This window comes from Sturnus vulgaris, chromosome Z (assembly GCF_052056855.1).
Source record: "Sturnus vulgaris isolate bStuVul1 chromosome Z, bStuVul1.hap1, whole genome shotgun sequence".
Classification (NCBI taxonomy): domain Eukaryota; kingdom Metazoa; phylum Chordata; class Aves; order Passeriformes; family Sturnidae; genus Sturnus; species Sturnus vulgaris.
In genome coordinates, this window is record NC_142283.1 from 47,152,056 (window position 1) to 47,174,260 (window position 22,205).

The window sequence follows — 22,205 nt, forward strand, 5'->3', positions numbered from 1 at the left end:
AAAAGAAGCACTACAGTTTTGCATTTCTTCCCTCGAGTAATCTTTCAAAACATTGTTCAGGGTTAAGGAATAAAGTCAGTGGGATTTACACACTAGCTTACTGGTACAACAGTAAGAACCAATTTAGGTTAGGTTAGGTTAGGTTAGGTTAGGTTAGGTTAGGTTAGGTTAGGTTAGGTTAGGTTAGGTTAGGTTAGGTTAGGTTAGGTTAGGTTAGGTTAGGTTAGGTTAGGTTGTGCTAGGCTGGGCTGGGCTGGGCTGAGCTGACTGAGGGTCAGAGCAAATGTAGCAGAGATATTTGAGTTCAAAAACTTCTTTCTCGGGAAGTGCAGTGCTGTTCCTGCTTACGGTGACGTCGTGGGGTGGGGTAAGAGGAAAGAGGAGGGGTGATCTCCTAACAAACAGCTGTTGCAGCTGCAGAGCGGAAAAAGGAGAAAACTCAGGAGCAACAGCAGCAATCCGACCCCTGCAACAGGTAATACTTCTTGAGTGCAGGTGACACAGACTGATCAAATGCAAAAAGGAAAGGGGAAAAAAACAGTGGGCGGGATGTGCCTGTGGGAGAAAAGTACAGCAGCTGTACTCAGCAGCTCTCTTCTTCCTGAACTACAGAGTTTGCAGCTTGTCATGGGTGGGAAGGGGAAGACACAGAAGTTCAGACCAACATGACTTAATGTGACTTAGAAAAGGAAACCATGTCAGCAGAGGGAATTTTCTAGCAGATCTTGTCTGCTGAGAAAAAGAAAAGAAAAAAAAAAAAAAAAGGAACATATCTGGTTTCAGCATGAGGGCTGGTTCCTCATGTGTGGTCAGCCAGCACAGGCATGCAGGAAGGCGGCGAGCACAGGAGTCCTGAGGAAAGCAGGGAAGTGCTCTGTGCACGCAGGCCTGGGTGCGACTCTCCATGTGGGACAACCCTGAGAGCATCCTGAGTGTGGCCTTGGTCCTGGCACCCTGCAAGGGACACACAGATGGGGCAAGGGCTGACCTGACCTGACCTGACCTGGGTGCTTCTGCTGTCACCTTAGCTCATGGGGGGAGCAGGGTCCTGACCACCCCTCAGACACTATTTTTGTGATAAAAATAATAAAATGCAACGGTTACACTTAGTGAAATTTCTGCCCGAGGAAATATATCACGCTTTGCAACTAAAATGATAAAATCTTTGCTGCATGCGCTGGTTCTGACATTTCTAACATTTCATCTGGTTTTCTGGTTTTTGAGCCCACAGAGAAAACAGATAAGTTTTCTGCTAAGCAAGGCTGATATTACATATGATAAGTGCATCCCTAGCATTTCAATGTATTTGGCATAAAATCAGCCACAGTAAATAAGGTGAAACTGACAATTAGAACAGCAGACAGCAAATGCAGCCTACTGGGTCTATCTCCTGAAAGACCTATATTTGTTTATTTCTCCTGTCACCTCATCAATGCAGGCAGAGTACTGAAATGTGCTGTGACCACCCTGCCTCCTGCAATGCCTCCAAATAAAAGAAACTTGAATGCCTTAAAGCAAATCACAATACAAGGGAAAGATGTGGCAGTAGGTCAGGCACTAGGGTGGCAAAGTTTGGAAGACTAGCCAGCAAGTCTGAGGCAGGCTCAGGGACTGAACCACTACCTGATGGATAGTCTGTATTTTGTCTGCAACAGTGCTGCAGAAGCAGGTTCTGGAAGTGAAATGTGGAATCACCCCTGCTGCGAACCGATGGGAGTAGGGGATCTAAATAAAGACCATCTCTTCTGCCCTTCCCATTTCACATAGAAGCAGATGCCTGAAATTTGTGTTGTGACACAGAGCTGGGACAGGGAAATGGGTTTTCTTTAGCTTGCTTCTGTTTCTATAGGTAAAAAGGCCAGCCTTTGGATGAGAAGGACCTTGGTGAAAAGTTACATTTCAGCTTCTTTTTATCACACTGAAATCACCTTTCAGTCTGTTCAGATTTCTTCTGTGAAAAGCTTTTGTTTGGTCTTACGTATCTTTTGTGTGGGGATTAACAAAGTAGGCTGAAAAAGCATGGTGCATTCTCAGATCAGGGCTGTTTCTTCACAGTGGAGAGTTTCAGCAAGGGAGGGAACTGTGCTGCTCGCAGCTCTAAGGCCAGGATCTGTCCTCCATGTAACACCAGCACACTGCCCAGCAATGCACATCTCTACACTCCTTGGGAAATATGGGGCCGTCCATTAATGTCAACAGTCTGTACACATTTCAGCAGTCACTGGTATATTTTTAAAATTATGTGTTTTAACATGCAACAGCTGCCACACTGCCAAAACACTAGTGAGGCTGCATTTACAAATGTTATTCCCTGTTTGGTCAAGATTAAGTACCTTAAGAACTGCAAAAACAACAGTTTTCTAGCCAGCCAATGCAGGAAGAGTTTGGAAAATGCAACCAAATCACTGAAAGACAGGCTCTGAGGATGACAGACAGATGTAGCAAACTAAACTTCAGAAAAGAGAAACCATATGCTCAGCTTGCATCCAGTGTGAAGCCTGCACAGCAGTATCAGACCAAAGAGAGTGGTGGAGCTGCTGACTGGAAAGCCTCAAGATTTTAATGTCTGTTCCTGTAACTTCCATACAGTAATTCCTATCCATCCAGCAATAGGGCTGTTTCTTAACACAGAACAATGTTCTTAATTTTTTGACAACTTCTTCTTACGACAAGATGGAACAAAGAGTCATTCAGTAATAAAACAGATGGAATTTGGGTTAAATATTAATTGATCTCACTGGACTTCAGTTCAATTCAGTTGTATCCTACTTTTCCCAAAAGGAAGGTATATATGGAATAGATTCCTTTGTTTGGGTCCTTATGTGTCTTATTTTCACAGTATCAAAGGATAATGATGCCTTCTGGGAAATATTTTATTCCCACAAATCTTTTTGTGCCTATAGAAGCGTTGGTGTGAATAGCCACCATCTTACATAATTGGAAGAGAGGAAGACAAGCACTTTTTATGACCTCCCTGGGATTTACTTACAATAAAAATTTAGAAGATCAGTTTATCTAGATCAATTTAAATAACTCTGTATTGTTACTTATGGTCCAATGCTAGGAATGAAGTATGGGCATTTATCAAATTTAGATATTTTTGAATGGAGAAATTTATTCCATTTGTTAATGTACATATAAATGTCTCTTTTTTGGCACAGACATACCACAAGAACACACACACGATCAAAGCACAATTTGAAGATAATGTTACTTATTAGGGCAGAAAATTAATAGGTCCAACATAGGAGATAAATTCTACTACAAAATTAACAAGCTAATTTCCTAAAAAATAGTCTTACTGCTGGAGGAAAGGTAAGCCTCTCTTTCCAGAATAGACCAGAAGAAAATACATTTATGGGTAATTAGGTATATCCACAGCTTATGAAGTTTTGAAAAAAGTCAGATTGTCCATGAAAATTAGGTTAGAATAGCTGCAAAAGTTAGTCTTCTCCCACAGGAGATTTTGTTTATTAAATGCAACCTGAATCCAGAAGTTAATTGAGAGTCTTTGTTTAGATATTTCTTCCTCTGGAGGCACAAATTTCACTTTATGGCTATAGATCACCCTAATGATTGGTGGGAATTCTGAACATTTTTCTGGGCATATCCTAAGTATAGCAACAAAGGGAGCCTTTAATCCATTAGACCAAGTTCTGTTTGGGACCTCTGAGAGACACACACAGTTTTCACTGATCTGTTTATATTTCATAGAATCAAGGAATGGTTTAGGTTGAAAGGGACATTAGGAATTGTTATGTTCCATTCAGCTTCATCTAGTTCCAACAGCCCTGACATGATCAGGGACACCTTGCACTAGTCCATCTTGCTCAGAATGCAGTCCTTCTTGTGGCCTTGAACCCTCCAGGGACAGGGCATCCACAGCTTCTCTGGGGAACCTGTGCCAGTCCCTCATCACCCTCACAGTCAAGACTCTTTCCTTAATATCTAATCTTATCCTTCCCTCTTTCAGTCTAAAGCCATTCTCCCTTGTCCTGACACTACATGTTCTCGTAAAGTCTCCATCTTTTCAAGTTTGCTTCAGGTACTGGAAGGCCACAATTAGGTCATCCTGCAACCTTCTCTACTTCAGGCTGAACAACCCCATTTCTCTCAGCCTTTCCTCACAGGAGAGCTGCTCCATCCCTCTGATAGTCTTGTTGACCCTCCTCTGGACTCACTCGAAGAAATTGATGTTCTTCCTGTGCCGAGGACCCCTCAGCTGGATGCAGCCCTTTAGCTGGGGTTTCACAGAGCAGAGCAGTGTCAGAATCCCCTCCCTCCCCTGCTGCCCACGCTGCTTTGGATGCAGCCCAGGACACGTTTGGCTTTCCAGGCTGCCAGTGCATGGCTGGGTCATGGCTGGCCTCTCCTCCACCAGCACCCCCAGGCCCTCCTTGGCAGAGCTGCTCTCAATTTCAGTTCTTTTCCTTTGATTTATTAACATGTCCAAAGAGGGTTCCATTTCTTACAATGCTGTTTTAAGTCATATGGTTGATTATTTTCACTTTCCACAGCTTTACCATGAACATGTACCTGTTTTTGTATGACTTAATGCAATTCTGTGGACATTCTTGGATATTTACAAATATGATCATCAGGTTCATGACATTTGGAAAAGGTAAGCCTCCTTCTCTATTTCCCTTGAATATTTTAAGCGGCAGTGACAGACACACAGAAATATCAAAGTTAAGATTCTGAACATATTTATGCCCAATACCAGGGACTGTAATTCAACCAGAATGACACTCCATTAAAAAGGCTGAACAAATTACTTGTGCCTGTCTTCTACTCTTGTCACTCTGGGAATGAAGCTTTATATGAACTTTAATATTTAGTGGTACGCTACTAACATTTGAATTAGATATAAGCCTAAATGTGACTAGATCCAGTCAATATGGCAAATATTAATTTTACTGAAGCCACCAGGAGAGAACATATGTGTGATTATTGCACATGACAGTCTCCAAAAACATTACAATATATTTATCTTTCCATTGCTTGGGGTTAAGACACAAAAATAGAAAACTAGTGACTGGTAATTTAATTTAAAATTACTTATGATGGTGGATATTTGGAGGCATATAAAATGCCTACTTTCTGGATTACTTGTTTTTGGCAGTGCAGATAGAGGCAGGAACTCAACATCTCCTAGTGTTTAGAAGTTCCTCATGCATTTCCTCAACATTTTCTCCTATTCAGAAATACCCTAAAGCAGTATCTCTAAGGTAACATACCCTGCACAGCATTTGCCCATGCATATAGTATAGGGAATTTAATTATTTTCTCAGCTTCCTGCCTCTGTGTCAGAGTCACACACACGGAGGGGATTGCCTCCTCCACTCCCTGAAGGTTTTCTTCTGCTACCCAGAAGTTTGGTACCGTGTGAACTGTATTGCTTGTCATCACCAGTGGTGATAGGGTAAAAGCAAACCTAGTACTTGCTCCAGACTTTTACTGTATAGCCATCCTCTAATCTTCCTCTTAATTTTGCCTATAGAGTCACTGGCTGACACGTTTCACTCCATAGGATTTGTAATGCGCCTTTGCCAGTTGTTATCTGTGTTGGAGATCCTCCACATCCTCATTGGCATTGACAAAAGCCGTCTGCTCCCCAGGTTTTTGCAGGTAAGTTCGTTCTCAAGACTGTCTCATGACTGGCACACATCAGCCACTGCTGCTCCTGGGGCAAGCCCAAGCTGAATTACCCTGAATGTTGCATCTGCACCCTTCCTCAGGCAGCCTGGTTTGCTGGTAGTTTGCTAACTGCAGGAATTGCTTCCTCAGAACTGGTCTGATTGGGAAAGAACTGTCCTGTCAACATTTTCCTTTTTGCGTAAAACTGAGTAATGAGTACCCCATGCTTCGTCCCCAGCACAGACCCAGAAAATGTTCAGATGAGTAGCCATCAGCAGAAGTGGGTCAGTGGCCAATTGCTGTGATCAAATTAAACTCCAGGGAGGCCTGGCCCTTCTAAGTTTCTCCCTACATAACCTCCCAGCATCCCTGTAGTTCCCCCAAGTTATATTCCCCTCCTTCCAGAGGTGATTTTTCCCTGATTTCCAGTAAGTTCTCTGTTTAACCAGGCTGGTCTTTTCCCCTAGTAGTTTATGTTCAGCTGTAGGCAGAAAACCAGCCAAAATATCACATGCTACAGCAGAAAGTGAGATGATACTCTGACGTTTTCCTTGCCACGCTATTTTTTCCCCCTTTTGGGTGCTAATCTCAGGTTTTGTTATTTTTTCTTAATGCACTGGAAAAAGCAAAATGATGACTTGAATTTTTCTTCAAACCTTTTCAATCCTTAGTGTTTGAATAATGGTGAAACTCGTATTTCTCTCAGCAGTCAGAAGACCAAGAGTAGTTAGTTATGTTTTTAGTTTTCTGGATAGCCCACTTTTGTCAAATGACATATTCATGGGTGAAGATGTTCCTCTTTTCAAATTTCCATTAACTAATTGCCTATGTAACTAATTAACTAATTGACTAATACAGATCTCTGTTCTTTACACTGCTTCCTAAGTATGGTAGCAAATTCATCAAAATGCAAATAACCACTTTTCCCTGCCTAAATCCACATGCTTTGATGCTAATCTAGGGGAGAAAGAAGACTCCTGTCTAGTATGACCTGTAACAAATCTCACATGTCTTGGAAAGAAGAGCAGCCTGCTCTTAGTCATTAAAACAAGCCTTGTCCTGGCAGAGTTTACACATTCCCCAGCCCTGACATAGTCTGTTTCCTTCCTAGCCAGACTTACACAAGGCAGAGATCAGGGAAGCCTGCACAAACACTGTTCTCTGTTCTTGTCACAAATGACATTAGTACAAAATGGATATTCTGAGCAAGAAAACTGTGATCTTTCCTGGGCAGTGCAGTTTGAGCAGTGCTCTCCTGGGCAGCATGGAGAGGTGGCTCAGGGCACCATGACTCTCAGGTTTCACCTCACACCAAATATAGTTTTGGATCCTCACTTGGTTCTTTCCCGAGCTGCACTGTCACCGTGAACAACTCTCTTCCCCTGATGTTAGCAGCCGGCTCATGCTGTCCAAACAAGATGTATCAGCTCCCTGGTGGAGACTCTGCAGCCCCGTGGGTTACTTGCTTTTGCTGAGAGGGTAGGTTAAGCAGCTGTGTGCCAACACTGCTCCCACATGCCTCGTCACACTTTTCTTCACTGTCTCTTAGGAAGAAAAAAAGGTATATTTTCCACAATGAACTAGGAAGGAAAGTTAGTTAAGAAATGTTTAACTTGCTGCAGCCTGACTGCTGCACAGTCAGGGCACTGATAAAGGTGCAAGAATTTGATAGTGGCTGCCTGGTGCTGTGCTCCCATCATCTATTCTAACTCTCAGCTTAAAACATACCCCTGTATGCATCCGTCATAACAGGCATATGCATGCACATCCACAGTGAAGTTCACTTGGGGTGATCACTAGGATGAGAGAACAGCTGGCTCAGGCAATGTAGGGAAGCACATGGGTGGAGGTATAAATTAACATTGAATAAGCAAGCTCTGAAAGGGCTCCGTGGCAGCAGGTTGTTCTGTAGGCATTATAGCAAATACAAGATCTAGATGAATCCTTGAGTGAAAGATTTCTGCCTAGCACTGCACTTGTCGTGGTTTAGTAGCATTTAAGAAAAACACTTTGAGATACATGGTACAGATAGTGGAAAAACAAACTGAGAGGAGTCTTCTGGAAAACCCCATTGAGGGAAAAAGTCTCAGGCCACCAGGACCTGAGAAGAGCAAGGTAGGTCAAGGCCAAGTCACACCACGAAAGAAAGATGAGTCCTGTGTGATGGATGTGGTGGGGTAAGGTGAGGCAGGAGATGGTCACAAAGCTGGTGCAGAGGGGTGTCTCTCAGGCCATTTACACCTTAAATAATTGGAGGAGGGCAGGAGAACATGTCACATGTCACTGTTGTCACTGAAACAGAAGGTAATGAAATGTGTTAATCTGGCTAGGGGGTAAAGGCTGACAGAACTTGTATTGTAGCAAGGAGAGAAGAAAGGTCTAAGAAAAGACTGGTGTTTTTGTGAAACAAAGAGCAGTTCTTCATCCTGTGCAAGCAGACTGGATTTACCAAAAGCAATGTACTGTGATTTTGTGATAAAAACATTATTTTTTAACTTTAAATATTTAGTGGTACTTTTCTCACTTTCTCTTGTTGTTTTTTTGTTAATATACACTAAATTGAAGAACTATGTAAGCATTTCAGGTACCGAGTACGAAATTGCACAGTCATGGTTATTAAAAAATGGAAGTGAATGTGCTATTTTCCCTAGACAGATTTGCTCTGTTTCACTTACTTGGGTAAAAAACTCAGTCTGCCTTGAAGAAATTTATGTCACTCTACAGAACTTTCTGTATCCTATGAGAGATCAGTGTCAGAAAAGGAAGATAATTCCACTTTGATTTTTAAAAAAGAAATGAAAACTGAAAACATTATATTTATGCTTTGTGACATGCTAGCACATACTTCCTTTTAATGAATGTGAAAACATAGGACTTGTAGTTTTGTGGTTGCTTTTTTTTTCTTTTTTTGTTAAAGCAAGAGAGTAGCTACAGAGAATAACACATCTTCATTCATGCAAGAACAGATGATCCATAAAGGAAACGATCCACAGCTGAGCAGCAGCACATACATTTTATCTATATGTGTATATGTGTGTGTACCAATAAATGTAGATGACTCCATGTATTTATGCAAACAGATAGTTGTGTACATGTATGAACACAATATCAACATATACTACTCTTCTCCAAGAAGCACCCTGCCTCTTCACATGCAGAAAATGTCCCCAGCCTTTGACTAACCCCCGCATTTACCATTGATTTGTGTGGGTTACCTAAGGCTAGGACAGCTATGAAAGAAAAGAGAATAAAGGCAAGCAGGCAGGCAACCAGACAACCTCCTGATTTATGCAGAAAAGGAGGTAGGATGCCACTGTCCATCCTCATGGTGATATCACAATTGTCCTGAGCAGCCAGCTCTGTGTTCTGCCCCACAGATGTGCTCCAGACCAAGGCTATGTCCTTCCAGTTTCACTGTCTGATGGCTGCTTTATGCAGCCCATTGCTTGCCAGTTGAGACTGCAGTCTAACAGGAACAAAGCACTTCAAGGCGACCAGTTTGTGCCATGTCCAATTTCCTGCTCTTGCAGGTGCTAAACATACTTTACAGTCTGATTACCGAGTTTCATCATGTGTAATTAGTAAAGCTGTGTGCCTCCATTGGTCCCCTTCCCCACTGTGAATCTCTGATGGAGGAAATCTGCTGAGCCCCAGGTAGGTGGTTCTCACTGCCTCGTGTTTCTGCTTGTGTCCTGGGGAGAGAAGAAAATTCACAGCTTCTTCCATTTCCAGATTATAAGGCTGAATTGTTTCAAACTGGAGCTTGAAATGGCAACTACCTTCCTACTGCTTGTCCTTTTTCTCAATGAAAGGAGATTAGACCACGATTATTTATGCTGTTTTCTAGCACATTTCCACCCAGCCACCTTCTGAAAGTGAATGACCAATTGGAAAATCTTCCAGCTCTGACATCTAAGAACATGTCCATCTTTTCACTATCAGGATGAAGCCCTTATTCTCTAGGACAACTACCTGTGGCAATTCCCTGAAATAGCTCTTATATTAACAATGTTGCAGACATCTCAAGTCTGATTTTAGGGTCAGTAACAAAATGCCCACATTACTAATGCTGCATGCTTTACCACTCTTCATCTAACAATTTAAACTCAGATTCTATTTTAACTGTTTTCTCTGGCACACAGTCCCACCCAGTGCCCACATGGCTTTTACCTTTGTTTTGATTTTCTTCTTGTGATTGTTTCCATGCACTGTTTCTTGTATCTCTGTTCTATCTGGTTTCAGATCTGCATCAATACTTCCAGTTCCCCCGTGTTTTTGCCATGTTCCTCAGCATCAGTGTACAAACACAGGACATATTAGCTCTCATTTTCTGTTTCCTGACCCATCTATACAGAAGTCTGCCAGCATCTGACCTTTTTAAAAATCAGTTCCTCAGTTAGGGACCTATGGAATCAGCAACACAAGATGATGGTCATAGGAAGATGAGAAGCAGGAAAACCGTTTTTAGCTGTTGTGGCCCCTCAGTGCTTTCCAAGATGAGGAACCAGATCCCTGGGGGATAGACATACTCTCTTTCTGTATGAAAAATTTCTCTGACGTAATTTTGCTGAATAGTGAATGCTGCTTTATCTGACAGATGTGGTCTGCAAAAAAAGAGAGGTTGTGGCCAGAATGGTCCATGCAAGAACCTGTAAATATTATGTAGCAAAACTACAACACAAACTTGCTGAGAGGCAAAATTCCAACTTTGTTCTAGGTAGGAGTCTGGGGAAACCAATGAATAACAACAGCGCTTATAAAAACAACCTCAGTAATCCACTTTCATTTTGCAACTTTTAACTGACTTGATATCTCAACTTGTGAAATCATTACAACTGATGTACCTTATGGAAGACATAGCATTGGGTAGAAAAATCCAACCTAATGAAACTATATCAATTAATACCAACTCCTTAGGTGCATGTTTTCTATTTCAGCACCTTCAAATAGAGTGTAAATTAGAGTGAACTGTTACTGTTCTGGGACAGCTTGACAACTCTTGCCAGCACTGATACATTTACTTTACAGGGCAGGGCATGGACACTGTTAGAAAAGTTGTCAGGAAAGCTGCAAAAAGACACACTTGTTTATGATTTCTTGAGTTTTAATATTACCAAAGTATTTATTTTAAGCTGGAGACACTGCCTGTTTCATCCACTTAGCTTTTCATTTGTGGGTTGGATAAAGTTCAACCACTAGATACTGTGGCAGTCATTCACGTAAGTGACAAGTTTAAACCCACTTCCTGCAATCAAGAATAAGATGGAAAGAAAGATAAGGAATTCTACTTTTCCTCCTTCGGCAAATCTTACATGAAAGAGATTCCTTGGGACACAGATTTCCAAGATATGAAAACCAGATCTGGGAGTGCAAGATTAGTACTTTTTGGCATAGGACCCACGTCCCCAGCCCCCGCCGAGAAGAGCCCTCTGTATCCTACTGCCTCCCACAGCCTGCAAGCGAGGAAGCTTATCCCTGCCAGCCCTCCAGGTAGTCACGGGCAGCAGGAGTAGTCCTTGCTTCCATGACCTCCCTAGGATCATTCACAGGTTTCCTTGGCTACAAACCCAAGTCATCCCTGTTGACAAGCCAACTTGCACATGGAATGTAACTGGTCTTTGATGCTACAGCCAGCAGTGTCCACTTCTTGTTGCTGAAGGACCTTGAGCAAAAGCAGGCCATGAAACAAATATTCATCACCGATTTTGTGTACAGAAAACTGGATCCATTTGTGGCTTCCTATTTTGCCAAAATGACACAAAAATAACAGTTACATAAGGTGCTACCTGAATTAAAGGCTTTATTTTCTTTTCAGATCACTGAGAGAATAATTGTTTTATTTGTCGTGATCAACAGTCAGGAAGAAGTTCAAGGGAAATATGTCGTCTGTGTTTTATTTTTCCTTTGGAATTTATTAGACGTGATCAGGTAAGGAGTCAACATCAAAACCATGAGGAGAAAATGGGTTATTCTTGCCAGCAGAACTCCATCCCCATTGTGCAGCAAGCTCATTTAATTGTTTCAAAATTGGTAAAGCATATTATCCATTTTTAAATAAAAGATTGAACTTTTAAAGTTAACTAACAATTTTTAGAAAAATCCACATGGTTAAGAGGCAGAGTAATTTACAGATGTAAGAGAGAGTAATGCATTAGCAGACTTCATTAACATTTGTAGTTCAAAGGCCTTGACGTTTTTAACAAAAATTCAGAAGGCAATCACAGCTACCTTCTGGAGAACAGCAATTCCTGAAACCATCATGGTTACCATTACCATCCTGTTGCTTTATTATTTTATTTTTTAACCACTTTGATCCAAGATTGACAGCACAGTGAGGCAGCACCAGTAAAACTTCTTGCAAAGGCAGAAAGACTATTCTGGGTTAACTGCACTGTGCTTTCCAAAAAGCCAAGAGCTCCTGCTGCAGGAGACTGAGATTTTTGGTGTAGCAGGGCATATATCACACCACAAGAACAACAAATACTTCTTATATGTAATATAAGCCGCTATGCACCTGAGTTTTTAGACTCAGACCAGATACATACAGAATTAAGAAACATTTTAAGAAGACACAGCTCTCACAGCAACCTATGTATTGCAGCAAAATTTCTTTTTCTGCTAAAATAGTTTTCTGCTAATTTAAATATATTGGTTAGGGGACTGACTAAAGAAGAATGTTTCAGGCAGCAAAGGAAAAAAGTTATAAAAGAGATCTGAAACAGGAAAGTGTCAGAGAGAATTGATAAAGATTTTAAGTCAGCTTAAGAGCATTTTGAAATACATTTTAATAGGCTGCTACTTGTATTAATTATTTTGATTATAGTTCCATCCCATTTCTTTTTGAAGTTTGTAAAATTAAAACAGTAGAACCTTATCTGAAATGAAAAGGTTCACTGCAGCTGAAGAAATGCCAAAAGTATAAACAATATTGGCTGTGAATTCCTGTCATTGCATAATAGTATCATTGATGCATCATTATTTTCTACACTTGTTAAAGAACAGAGTTAAGCACCACAGCAGTAATAGCAGTTGTTTAACAAGAAAGTACTGTGGTCTATAGCAGAAAATGTCAAATTCAAATAAACCATACAAATTTAGAATTCTTACCTGATTTATTTTACAGCATCTGTGCCATGTCCTAGTATCTCAAAGAAGTATTCATGTCTAAAAGTACATAGGGATCTCTCCTATCCCTTAGCCAACTACTCTTGAAGTATCACAAGTTTTTCCACATAAACCTTCAGGGACATAAATTTCTCTGAAGGACTATTTATTACGCATCATGGCTAGTGATATCCTGAGAGCAAGTTCTGATCTTTCCTGCTCATACTGTAACAGCCCATGGAATTGTATAGAGACAGAGTAGCTGTTTCATTTTTGTACTGGGTTGAGATTCAGCCTTAAAAGCAACAATAATAAGAAATGGAGACAATCCTGAGGTTGCAGAGGGCAACCTTGAGAGTCAGTGGTCCATTTTCAGCCTATCACACTCTTCTACAGTCCAGGTATGATGAAAAATTAATCAAATTAATCAAACTAATAAGAAGGGAATACAGGAAGAATGTTTAAGACTAGTTTCATCTGTAAGAAAGTCTTGGGTAATAAATTTACACATCTCTAGCAAGCCCACAGGGCAAAAAGTCTTTCAGCTGACCAAAAATGCAAAAATGGAGAAACACTGTTTCTCCAGTGTTTAGAGAGCTGCTGTACCACTTTAAGATCAAACCAAGATCAGGTCACCTTTGGAAACAGAAGTACTAAGCCTTCTGGTCTCTCAATTAGCAACAGTAACAGCCACAGAAAAAAAAATGCTGCAATACATTGGTGAGCAAGTGCTTTTTTTGGACCTACTATCCCTGCTGAGATCCAGCTGTTATGTATCTGCAATTGCCTTCTTGTTTAACCTTCTCCAGGAGTGATTCAGCTAGCTCAGCAATCATAAATCAGGACTGTTTTGGTCCCAAGCGACTGTGATATTCTGCCTGCTCCTCTCAGTTGTGACACCCTCATCTGAAATCCATTTTCTGATGGACCAGTCTGAAATCATGCTGGTTTCTGATAGACCTTTCTGTCTGGAGGGCTTTATTGCTGTCTGCCTGCTCTAGGGTAACTCTTCTGAAAAAATGAACCATCTAATTTCAGGCATTGAAGTCTGAACGAAAATGTTGCTGGCTCTGAAATTTACTCAGACAGCTCCATGCTCTTCTGCAATTCCTATGAATTTTCCAATAATATATATTTATTCTAAAGACATCATAATTTCCTTAGAGCTCATCTGCTTTCCTCTTATTGCAGGTACACTTACAACATGTTGGCAAGGGTGGGCATATACTACCTACCACTAACATGGCTCAACTTCTCACTATGCATCCCGCTTTATCCCCTTTCAGTTCTGGCTAAAGGTAAGGAGGTGGGAAGAGTACCAACCACTTGTTTCTTTAATATTCTTCAGTAAAATGTGATCACTTCAATTGCCATTAGTGTTTAACATAGTTCCTCATGTGTTGCCAAATATGTACATTCATATTCACCTGTATGTCACCTCTGCCTCTCTTTTCTGTTATTTTTTCTTTAATAGGAACTAGCTGGGGTTTGGGGCTTGTGTGTCTGGTAGGTTTGGGGGTTTTTTGTCTGCTTGGTTTTGTTTAAGTTTTTAAAAATAAGGGAAAATGTTCTTTTTGTCTAAGTAAAAGAGAAAGATACCCTCATAGAATACATATGTGTTCCTCCCTTCCAGACTGAGTATACTAGACAGCAAGTTCCAAAGTTTCTCCCCTGATCAGGCTGACCTTACTGGCTCAGGCCATACTTAGCAGGTTATCATACTTATACCAAGAACTCTGCCCACTGAGAACACACTGAAAGTACTTATTTCTTACAGAACTTGTTATTGAATAGGATATATTTATTAATTCTAGTATATAAAGCAATTAGCACCCCAAACCTACAAAACTGAACTCAAAGAGAAAACATGCATATGTATATGAATGGATATACAGATATATAAAATATATAAAATACAAAAGGTAATTGATTTGTTCATGAAGCTTTTTGATGATCTTCTTCTTCCTTTAGACTAAGGATTTACCATGTTTTTACAGGATTTGCAATTTGGGTATCACTGCCTTACTTTGAATCCTTTGGCACATACTCCATCAAGCTACCATTTCCATTCACCTTCTCAATCTACTTCCCATATGTTCTGAAAATGTACCTGTTAGTGCTCTTTGCAGGTAAGTATCTCATCTTCCAGAAAGCTGGGTCTCAGCACAACTGAGATGGCTATGGCAACAAAAAAATCAAATCTGTACTGGGCCTTTCACAAACTCTAACTCTCTCTGGTACATCTTTTGCAGACCACTGCAGGAAAGTGCATCACTACCTATTTTAATTTCTAGTATCTTTCAAATATAAATAGTTGAATTTGAAAGATACACTATGTGTATGGTGCATAAAAACACAAACCTATAAAAGTTGTTTCAGTGATGCTAGCCTTACAGCTATTTAGTGAAACTTGCTTTTATGTTTGCTTTTTTAAAAGAACAATTCCCATTTGATCATACTCTGGCTCTGAGTAACTCTTCCTCACTCACAACTCCTAGCTAGCATGAGAAGTTATATCTAAATTAGGACTTTTACAGCGTGATTATTTAAAGGGATGAAAAACCAAGACAATTCCAAAATCTACATGTAAACAGATCCCTTCTGCATCTCATCAAAATACTTTGGAAAAATTTCAACTGAATTTAGCGGCATCATACAGAAGTCTTTGTTTGGTCATGGGCTTTAAAGTGAATTTGAAGGATCTCATCTTTATGATGTAGTGTTCTGTTTCTAAGTACATGTCAGGAACTGTGCCAAGTTGCCAGATGAAGGTGCTTACAGTTCCTTCTAAATTAATTGAAGACAGTTTGAATTCTACTCCTTTGTTTTTACATTGTTTTGTGTTTTGATTCAGGTATGTGCTTTATCATCCAGAATCTCATCTCTGAGAGAACGGCACACCTAGGGACAGGCAACATCAAAAATAAAAGAAGCTAAGTTGATACTTTGTTTGGAGGGACAAAATATATTCCTAGAGGATTGCTGCCCATCATAGTTAAAAACAAACTGGACAAAGATTTCTCAGTGCAAAACTCCTTAGTATGAACATTATCTGGCTGTGTAGAATTTTCAGAAAAGGCAGATCTCTTGAGCGCACCTCAAAAAAAGAGCAGCTTTTGAAAACTTTGGAATGTTTTGACTTCAAGTGGCTAGAGTTTTAAAATTAATTTTTTCAAACATATGTTATAGAATTCTGAAAAAATTGAAGAGTGCTGCAACTCACAGCCACCCTTATTTCAGTGTTAATTCTTATCTCATTAGCTACAGATATTTTGTAATGACAATATCATTTAATCTGTAAGATTACTTTATACTAGGCCAACATGTAGGAACCTCACATATAAATGCTAAATTGGCTGGAACTGGAATCTCTCAAGGAGCAGAGAGATTGCAACCTAGAGACCAATATGCTAATTAACCCAGGCATTCACTAAGGATCCTTCACATTCAGGCCCCATCCTTCAGTTATGAAAAGAAGGTTCCAGAAAATGCAACTAAAACAGAAAGGCAAGTGTTAAGGTACTCATCTACTGTATATTCAAGGGGATGTTTAAGGGTCAGAAATAAACATTTATAATCATGTGTTTGGCATGTCAGTCTCTTCTCCCACAATGATTTTCTTCTATGCTGAACTGCAGACAGAAATGTGCAAAAGAAGTGTGATATAGTCAGGTCAAACAATATATTGTTCCTAAAAGGGAACTGAATGACTTACAAAAGCCATGTGCAAAATTCTAGGCATTTTACTCAATTGTATTGCTCCTCATACTTCTCTAGGATAATATGTGAGAATGCAACTAGATCATAGCTTTTCAAAGGTTGGGAATGAGGAATATACACAGCAACCCAGTGGATTATACAGGCAAGAACAGGCAAATAATTCCTTAGAGGCTGGCAGGAGTTTTTCTGATGTTTCATCTGTATTGATTATCATTCACATTTCAATTCAATTCAAGCATGTGGGGGAGAAAAGTGAGACATTTTTTTCTTTTAGCTGAGTGAAAACTGTGGGAAGGGAGCCTAGATAATAGGAATAGGAGAGAAGGTAACATTTAAAGGGAAACTAAACACTGTTACAATATAAAGAGGCTTTTGCCTGTACGACTTTTCAAATCGTGCGGCCTAAGAGGTTATATAAGGAAACAGTGAAGCTAAATTAATTTGTTTTGAAAGGTCACTTACTATAATTTTTAGTTATTTAATACATGTGGCAGACAAAGTGTGCAGACTGTTTTGACCAATGAGTATTTGCAGACCATAAGCAACAAGATCAAGCATAGAATAGTATAGTGTCAACCCTGGATTCGTTTTTTTCAAACCACTGCAAACAGAAATTTGGAAGTGAGTAGAGAAACAGGAGTGCCTGAACTTTGGGTTTCTGTCTGACTCAAACTAATTCAACTGTGAACAGTGTGAAGAAAAATACAGAGCCGCTGAATAAGATGACAGTTTTGAGGACAGCCAGAGTAAGTCCATTTTAAACCACTATATAAACTTGCTAAGGTTGAAACATGAACATTTTTTCCTTGGAAATTCAATCCAACGTGACAGAAACAGCTGGTTCCAGCCAGTTCCAAAATTGAGCCACTGCAGGACACTGCTGAGCAAAGACGATGGCATGGCATCTCTCTGAAAACTTAAGAAAAGTTAAGAAATGTTACGCAGCAGCTGCGAGAAAGAAGAGTAAGAAAAATGTAAGAGAAACAGCTCTGTAGACGCCAAGGTCGATGGAGAAGGAGAGGAAGAGCTACCCTAGGCACCGCAGCAGATTTCCCTGCATCCCATGAAGACCATGGTGGACTAGGTTATCCTTCTGCAGCCTATGGAGAAACACACCAGACAAGATATCCACATGGCAGCCAGTGGAGGACCCCAGGCTGGAGCAGGTGGTTCTGGCCTGAGGGAAGCTGCAGCCCATGGAGAGCCCACACAAACAAAGCAGGAACTGTGGCCCATTAGGGGCCACACTGAGGCAGCTTTTTCCTAATGGACTGTACCCCATGGAAAGGACTTATGCTAGAACAGTGCTTGAAGAGCTGCAGCTTGTGAGAAAAAATCATGAAGGACTGTGTCCCATGGGAGGGACCCCATGCTGGAGCAGATCAACAGTGTGAAGACAAACAAGCAGCAGAGATTAAAGTTTATTACCTAAGTACAACCCCCACAGCCACCTTGTACTGCTTGGGGAGGGAGGAGATAGAAAATGCAGGAATGAAGGAGTAAAGTGAGCCTAGGAAGAAGGGAGGTTCACAGGGGAAGGTGGTTTTAGTTTTGTCTTTTTTCTTTCCATCCTGCTCTATTTTTAATTGGCAATAAATTTTTCTTCCACAAGTTTTATCTGTTTTTGTGACAGTGGATAGTAAATGATCACTCTGTCTTTATCTTGACCCATGAACTTTCTCATCCTATTTTCTCCCTGTCCTGTTGAGGAGGAGGGAGAATGAATGTCCTGTTGAGGAGATGGGGCTGAACAGACATCTGGAACCCATATGAGGTCAAACCTATCACAGATTAAGCCATGTTTATTGTTTTATGTTAAAAAAAATGTTATGTCTTGAGTCTTACAGCTGGGCAAAAGGCTGGAATAGGAAAAAATCCTTTAAAATTCACTATTGAGAGGACCCCCAAACATAAACTGCATGAAAAAGGCATGAAGCTCATGACAGAAGACTTCCCTATCTCCCTCTGGTACAGAGGTAGCTTGGGTCAGGCAGCTGGGAGAGGCCATTGTAACTTCAGCTCCAAAGCCTCACCTAGGTTCCTGGAAAAGCTCAGAACTGGTCAGGCAAAAAGATCTTTAAGACAATGGCTTTTATGACAATGAGTTGTACTTCAACGATTATAGCCTGTTTGGAAGGGATGGGATCCACCTGTCTAAAAATGGCAAGAGAAGCTCTGTCAGCAGACTGGCCAATTTGGTGAGATGGGCTTTAAACTGAATCACTTGGCTGTGGTCCAAAGTGGCAATGCTCATGCCATTGCTTTCTCCTGGGGAGTGGGCCATGCCAACCAGGGCAAGCTTGGCTGCCTGAAGATGAGAGTCCTAGGGCTAACCACATCAGGGGTGTGTATGGCTATGGGAAATCCTCTTACACCCCTCCTAGGGAACCTGGATGCTCAACTGCCTCCCTGAAGTGCCTGTACACAAATGCACAGGGCACAGGGAATAAACAAGAAGAACTGGAAACCTATGTGTGGTCACAGAGCCATGATCTCACTGCAGTTTCAGAGACATGGTGGGATAACTCACCACTGGAATGTTGTCATAGATTCGTGTGTACTTTTTAGGAAGGACAGGTTAGCGAGGTGAGGTGAGATGAGGCGGTGGAGCTGGTCTTTACATGCGAGAGCATCAAGCTCTGCCCAGGGATAGACAGGGAGAGCTTATGGATAAAAATTAAGGGCCTGGCTAAATGGGTGACAATATTGTGGGTGTTTACTACAGGCCACTTGACTCAGACAAGGAAGTTGATAAGGCTTTCTGTGGGCAACTGGAAGTAGCCTTGAGATGACAGGCCATGGTTCTCCTCTGAGAATTCAACAACCCTGATATTTGTTGGAGGCACAACGTGGCTGCAGATACTGGAAGACAATTTGTTATTTCAAGTGGTGGAGGAGCCCATGAGGAGAGGTGTGTTGCCCTCCAGAGATCCCTTCCCACTCCAATAATTCTGCAGTTCTATGAATTTAAATCTTTGTATCCTGAGATAGCAGCACTCCTAGATCTCTTTATGTAGGGCTGCTCCCCAGCTAGTCCTCTACCCATTTAGATTGTATCAAGCACTACTCTGTACCAGATGCAGAATCCACCATTTTGATTTAAATGTCATGCCATTAACCATAGCCAAATGCTCATTGATCCACATCTTTCTGCATGATCTCTTGTCTCTCAAGCGTCAACAGCAACTTTCAGATTAAGCATTATCAGCAAACATACTAATGATGCATTCAAGTCCTGCCTCCTGATCATGGATAAATACATTAAACTGAACTGGGCCTAGATTTTAATCCTGAGGAATACTGCAGATGACTGTTTGTCAGCCCCACACACTACAACTCTTTGAGCTCTGCCCTTCTGCCAGTTCTTTAAGCAGTGCACCGTGGACCCACTCATCTCACCATTGAACAGCTTGTTCAGACAGGTGTTGTATGGGACAGTACCAAAAGCCCCACTAGGCGGGTGGCTGTATCATAGAAGCACATCAGATGAGTTACTCAGGGCTTTCCCTTTGTGAACTCAAGTTGACTGTGTGCTTGATGGTTGTATTGTTCTTTAAATGCCTTTCAATAGTATCCAGTATGATCTCCGTAAATTTTCCCTGGTAATGAGGTTAGAATAACAGGCCTGTAGTTGCCTGTGTCTTTCCTCATGCCCTTCTGGTAAATTGGATTAATGTTGGCCAGTTTCTGGTCAACAGGGATCTCCCCAGACTCCCAAGAGATAGCTCCTCCAGTGCTCTGGAATAAATCCCATCAGACACCCTGGACTTACAAAGATTAAACTGATACAACTGCCCATCTACAGTTACAGCATCCAGAAATGAAAAGTCACTGCTGCTGTATGTTCCCTAACTGAAAGGACAGGCCAGATCAATGTCTATCTATGCTATTGATGACTGATGCAAAAGCATTGCAATGCCTCTGCCTTTTCTTCATCCTTTTTTCAGGTGACTACCTCAATCAAGAATTGGTTGAATATATTCCTTAGATCTCCTTTTGCTCTAAACATACTCAGAATTTCTTTTTTTGTTATCTGACCCAACACTGGCCAGTTTCAACTCTGAGCTTTGGACTTTTGTGTTTTCTCTCTACATATGGGAACCACAGCTCTGTAATCATCCTTTGAGGCCTGACCTCTCTTATAGACATCATACAATTTCTTCTCTTTGTGAGTTCTAAGAGGAGTTCCCTGTTCAGCCAAAACAAAAAAATTTAAACTCATCATTTAAACTCACTATTCCGGTGGCCAAAATAGCCACCTAAACATTCCATCTTCTCTATTCACAAACAGCAAGTTGGGAATGGGGGGCAGAGGGGTGAGTGTTGGGGAGACATCTTTCTTAGTTGTCTCAATGAATACTTGTGACAAGAAATTATCTTCAACATATTTCTGGAATTTCTCAGACTTCCTTGTCACAGCTGTCTGGCATTTCCAGTTGATGTCCAGGAAATTTTCCATAAGATCTAGGGCTACTGGTCCAGATATTTCTCCTCCTTGTCCATAGATTAAGTAATCAGTGCCAGCATTTGGCTGAGTGAACAGCAGTAGACACCTACAGCTTTGTTTACCATCTCCCTAATTCTCACTCAGAGGCTTTCAACCACACTATCCCTAACTGCAAGGAATGTACAGTGAAAACTGTGCCTTCCAATGAAACTATTTGCCTTGCCTATGCCCCCTGAACAGCCTATAGCCCTGCATGCCAACACTGCAGTCATGGGACTCATTCTACAAAGTCTTACTAATCCCAATGATGTGTCAGCTTTGGGAGCTGACAAATGTTCCCAGTTGATCCTGTTTATTTCCTGTATCATGTGCATTAGTGTTCAGACATTGCAGATACTCTCCTAAACTCTCAGTGCTCTCTGCAGCTCTGTTAGCATTGCAACCCTCAGGCCACGCTATGACATTCCTTGGCTTACATATTCTACTACACATCAGCAGGAGTTCAGTTAATTTAGCTGTTTATACATTGCTCCTCAATGCAAACCTACACAGCAAGTAGGCATCACACAGCAATTCCCTTTAAAAAAGACAAAATTTAATCTGAATTGAAATGCTAATAAACATGCAAACTGAGATGATTAAAGGTGTAAGTTAGTTTGAAACAGTAGAGATGGAGCCATTAAAATTTAACGTATTTGGCTTTGTTAGAGATTACTTAGAAGTGCACACAAATGGCAATGTCATGAACTGAGATGCAGACTTGCAGACAAGGACTTAGTCACTGAGTCCTTCTGCACATTCACGTTTAGACAGTTTTCTCAGTATAGAGTTGCATATGCAGAAAACTACCACTAATTATTCAATATTTTGGAAAAGCAAGTAAGTACTGCATCAATCCTCCCACACACCCAATCAGTGAAGAAATGCTCAACCTTCACACAGTACCCTTATTGGATGAGAAAATCCTAGAGTCATGGAATCATAGATTATTCTGAGTTGGAAGGGGGCCACAAGGATCATCACAGTCCAGCTCCTGAACCTACATAGGACAACCCAAGAATCACACCATGTGCCTGAGAGCATTGTCCCAATGCTTCTTGAACTCTGTGAGGCTGGTGCTGTGACTTTCTTGGGGAGCTGTTCCAGCGCCCAATCACCCTCTGGGTGAAGAACCTCTTTCTAATATCCAACCTAAACCTCCTCTGACACAACTTCAGGCCATTCCCTCAGGTCCTGCCACTGGTCACTACAGAGCAGAGATCAGTGCCTGCCCCTCCTCATTCCATCATGACAAATT

The 22,205-nt window shown here is 41.1% G+C and overlaps 1 protein-coding gene across 2 annotated transcripts; it reads left to right on the forward strand.

Moving 5' to 3' along the window:
• The first annotated feature begins 354 nt into the window (after positions 1–354).
• On the forward strand, positions 355–18,072 carry HACD4 (3-hydroxyacyl-CoA dehydratase 4). Of its 2 annotated transcripts, none has more exons than XM_014870400.2 (7): positions 355–475; positions 4,518–4,621; positions 5,501–5,628; positions 11,453–11,565; positions 13,933–14,039; positions 14,739–14,870; positions 15,596–18,072. In XM_014870400.2, the coding sequence occupies exons 2-7, from the start codon at positions 4,525–4,527 to the stop codon at positions 15,676–15,678; spliced, it is 660 nt and encodes a 219-aa protein (XP_014725886.1). In that variant the 5' UTR covers positions 355–475; positions 4,518–4,524; the 3' UTR covers positions 15,679–18,072. The 2 variants fall into 2 exon arrangements, with proteins under 2 accessions (XP_014725886.1, XP_088012796.1); XM_088156670.1 differs by having other exon boundaries at positions 5,531–5,628.
• Positions 18,073–22,205: the final 4,133 nt, after the last annotated feature.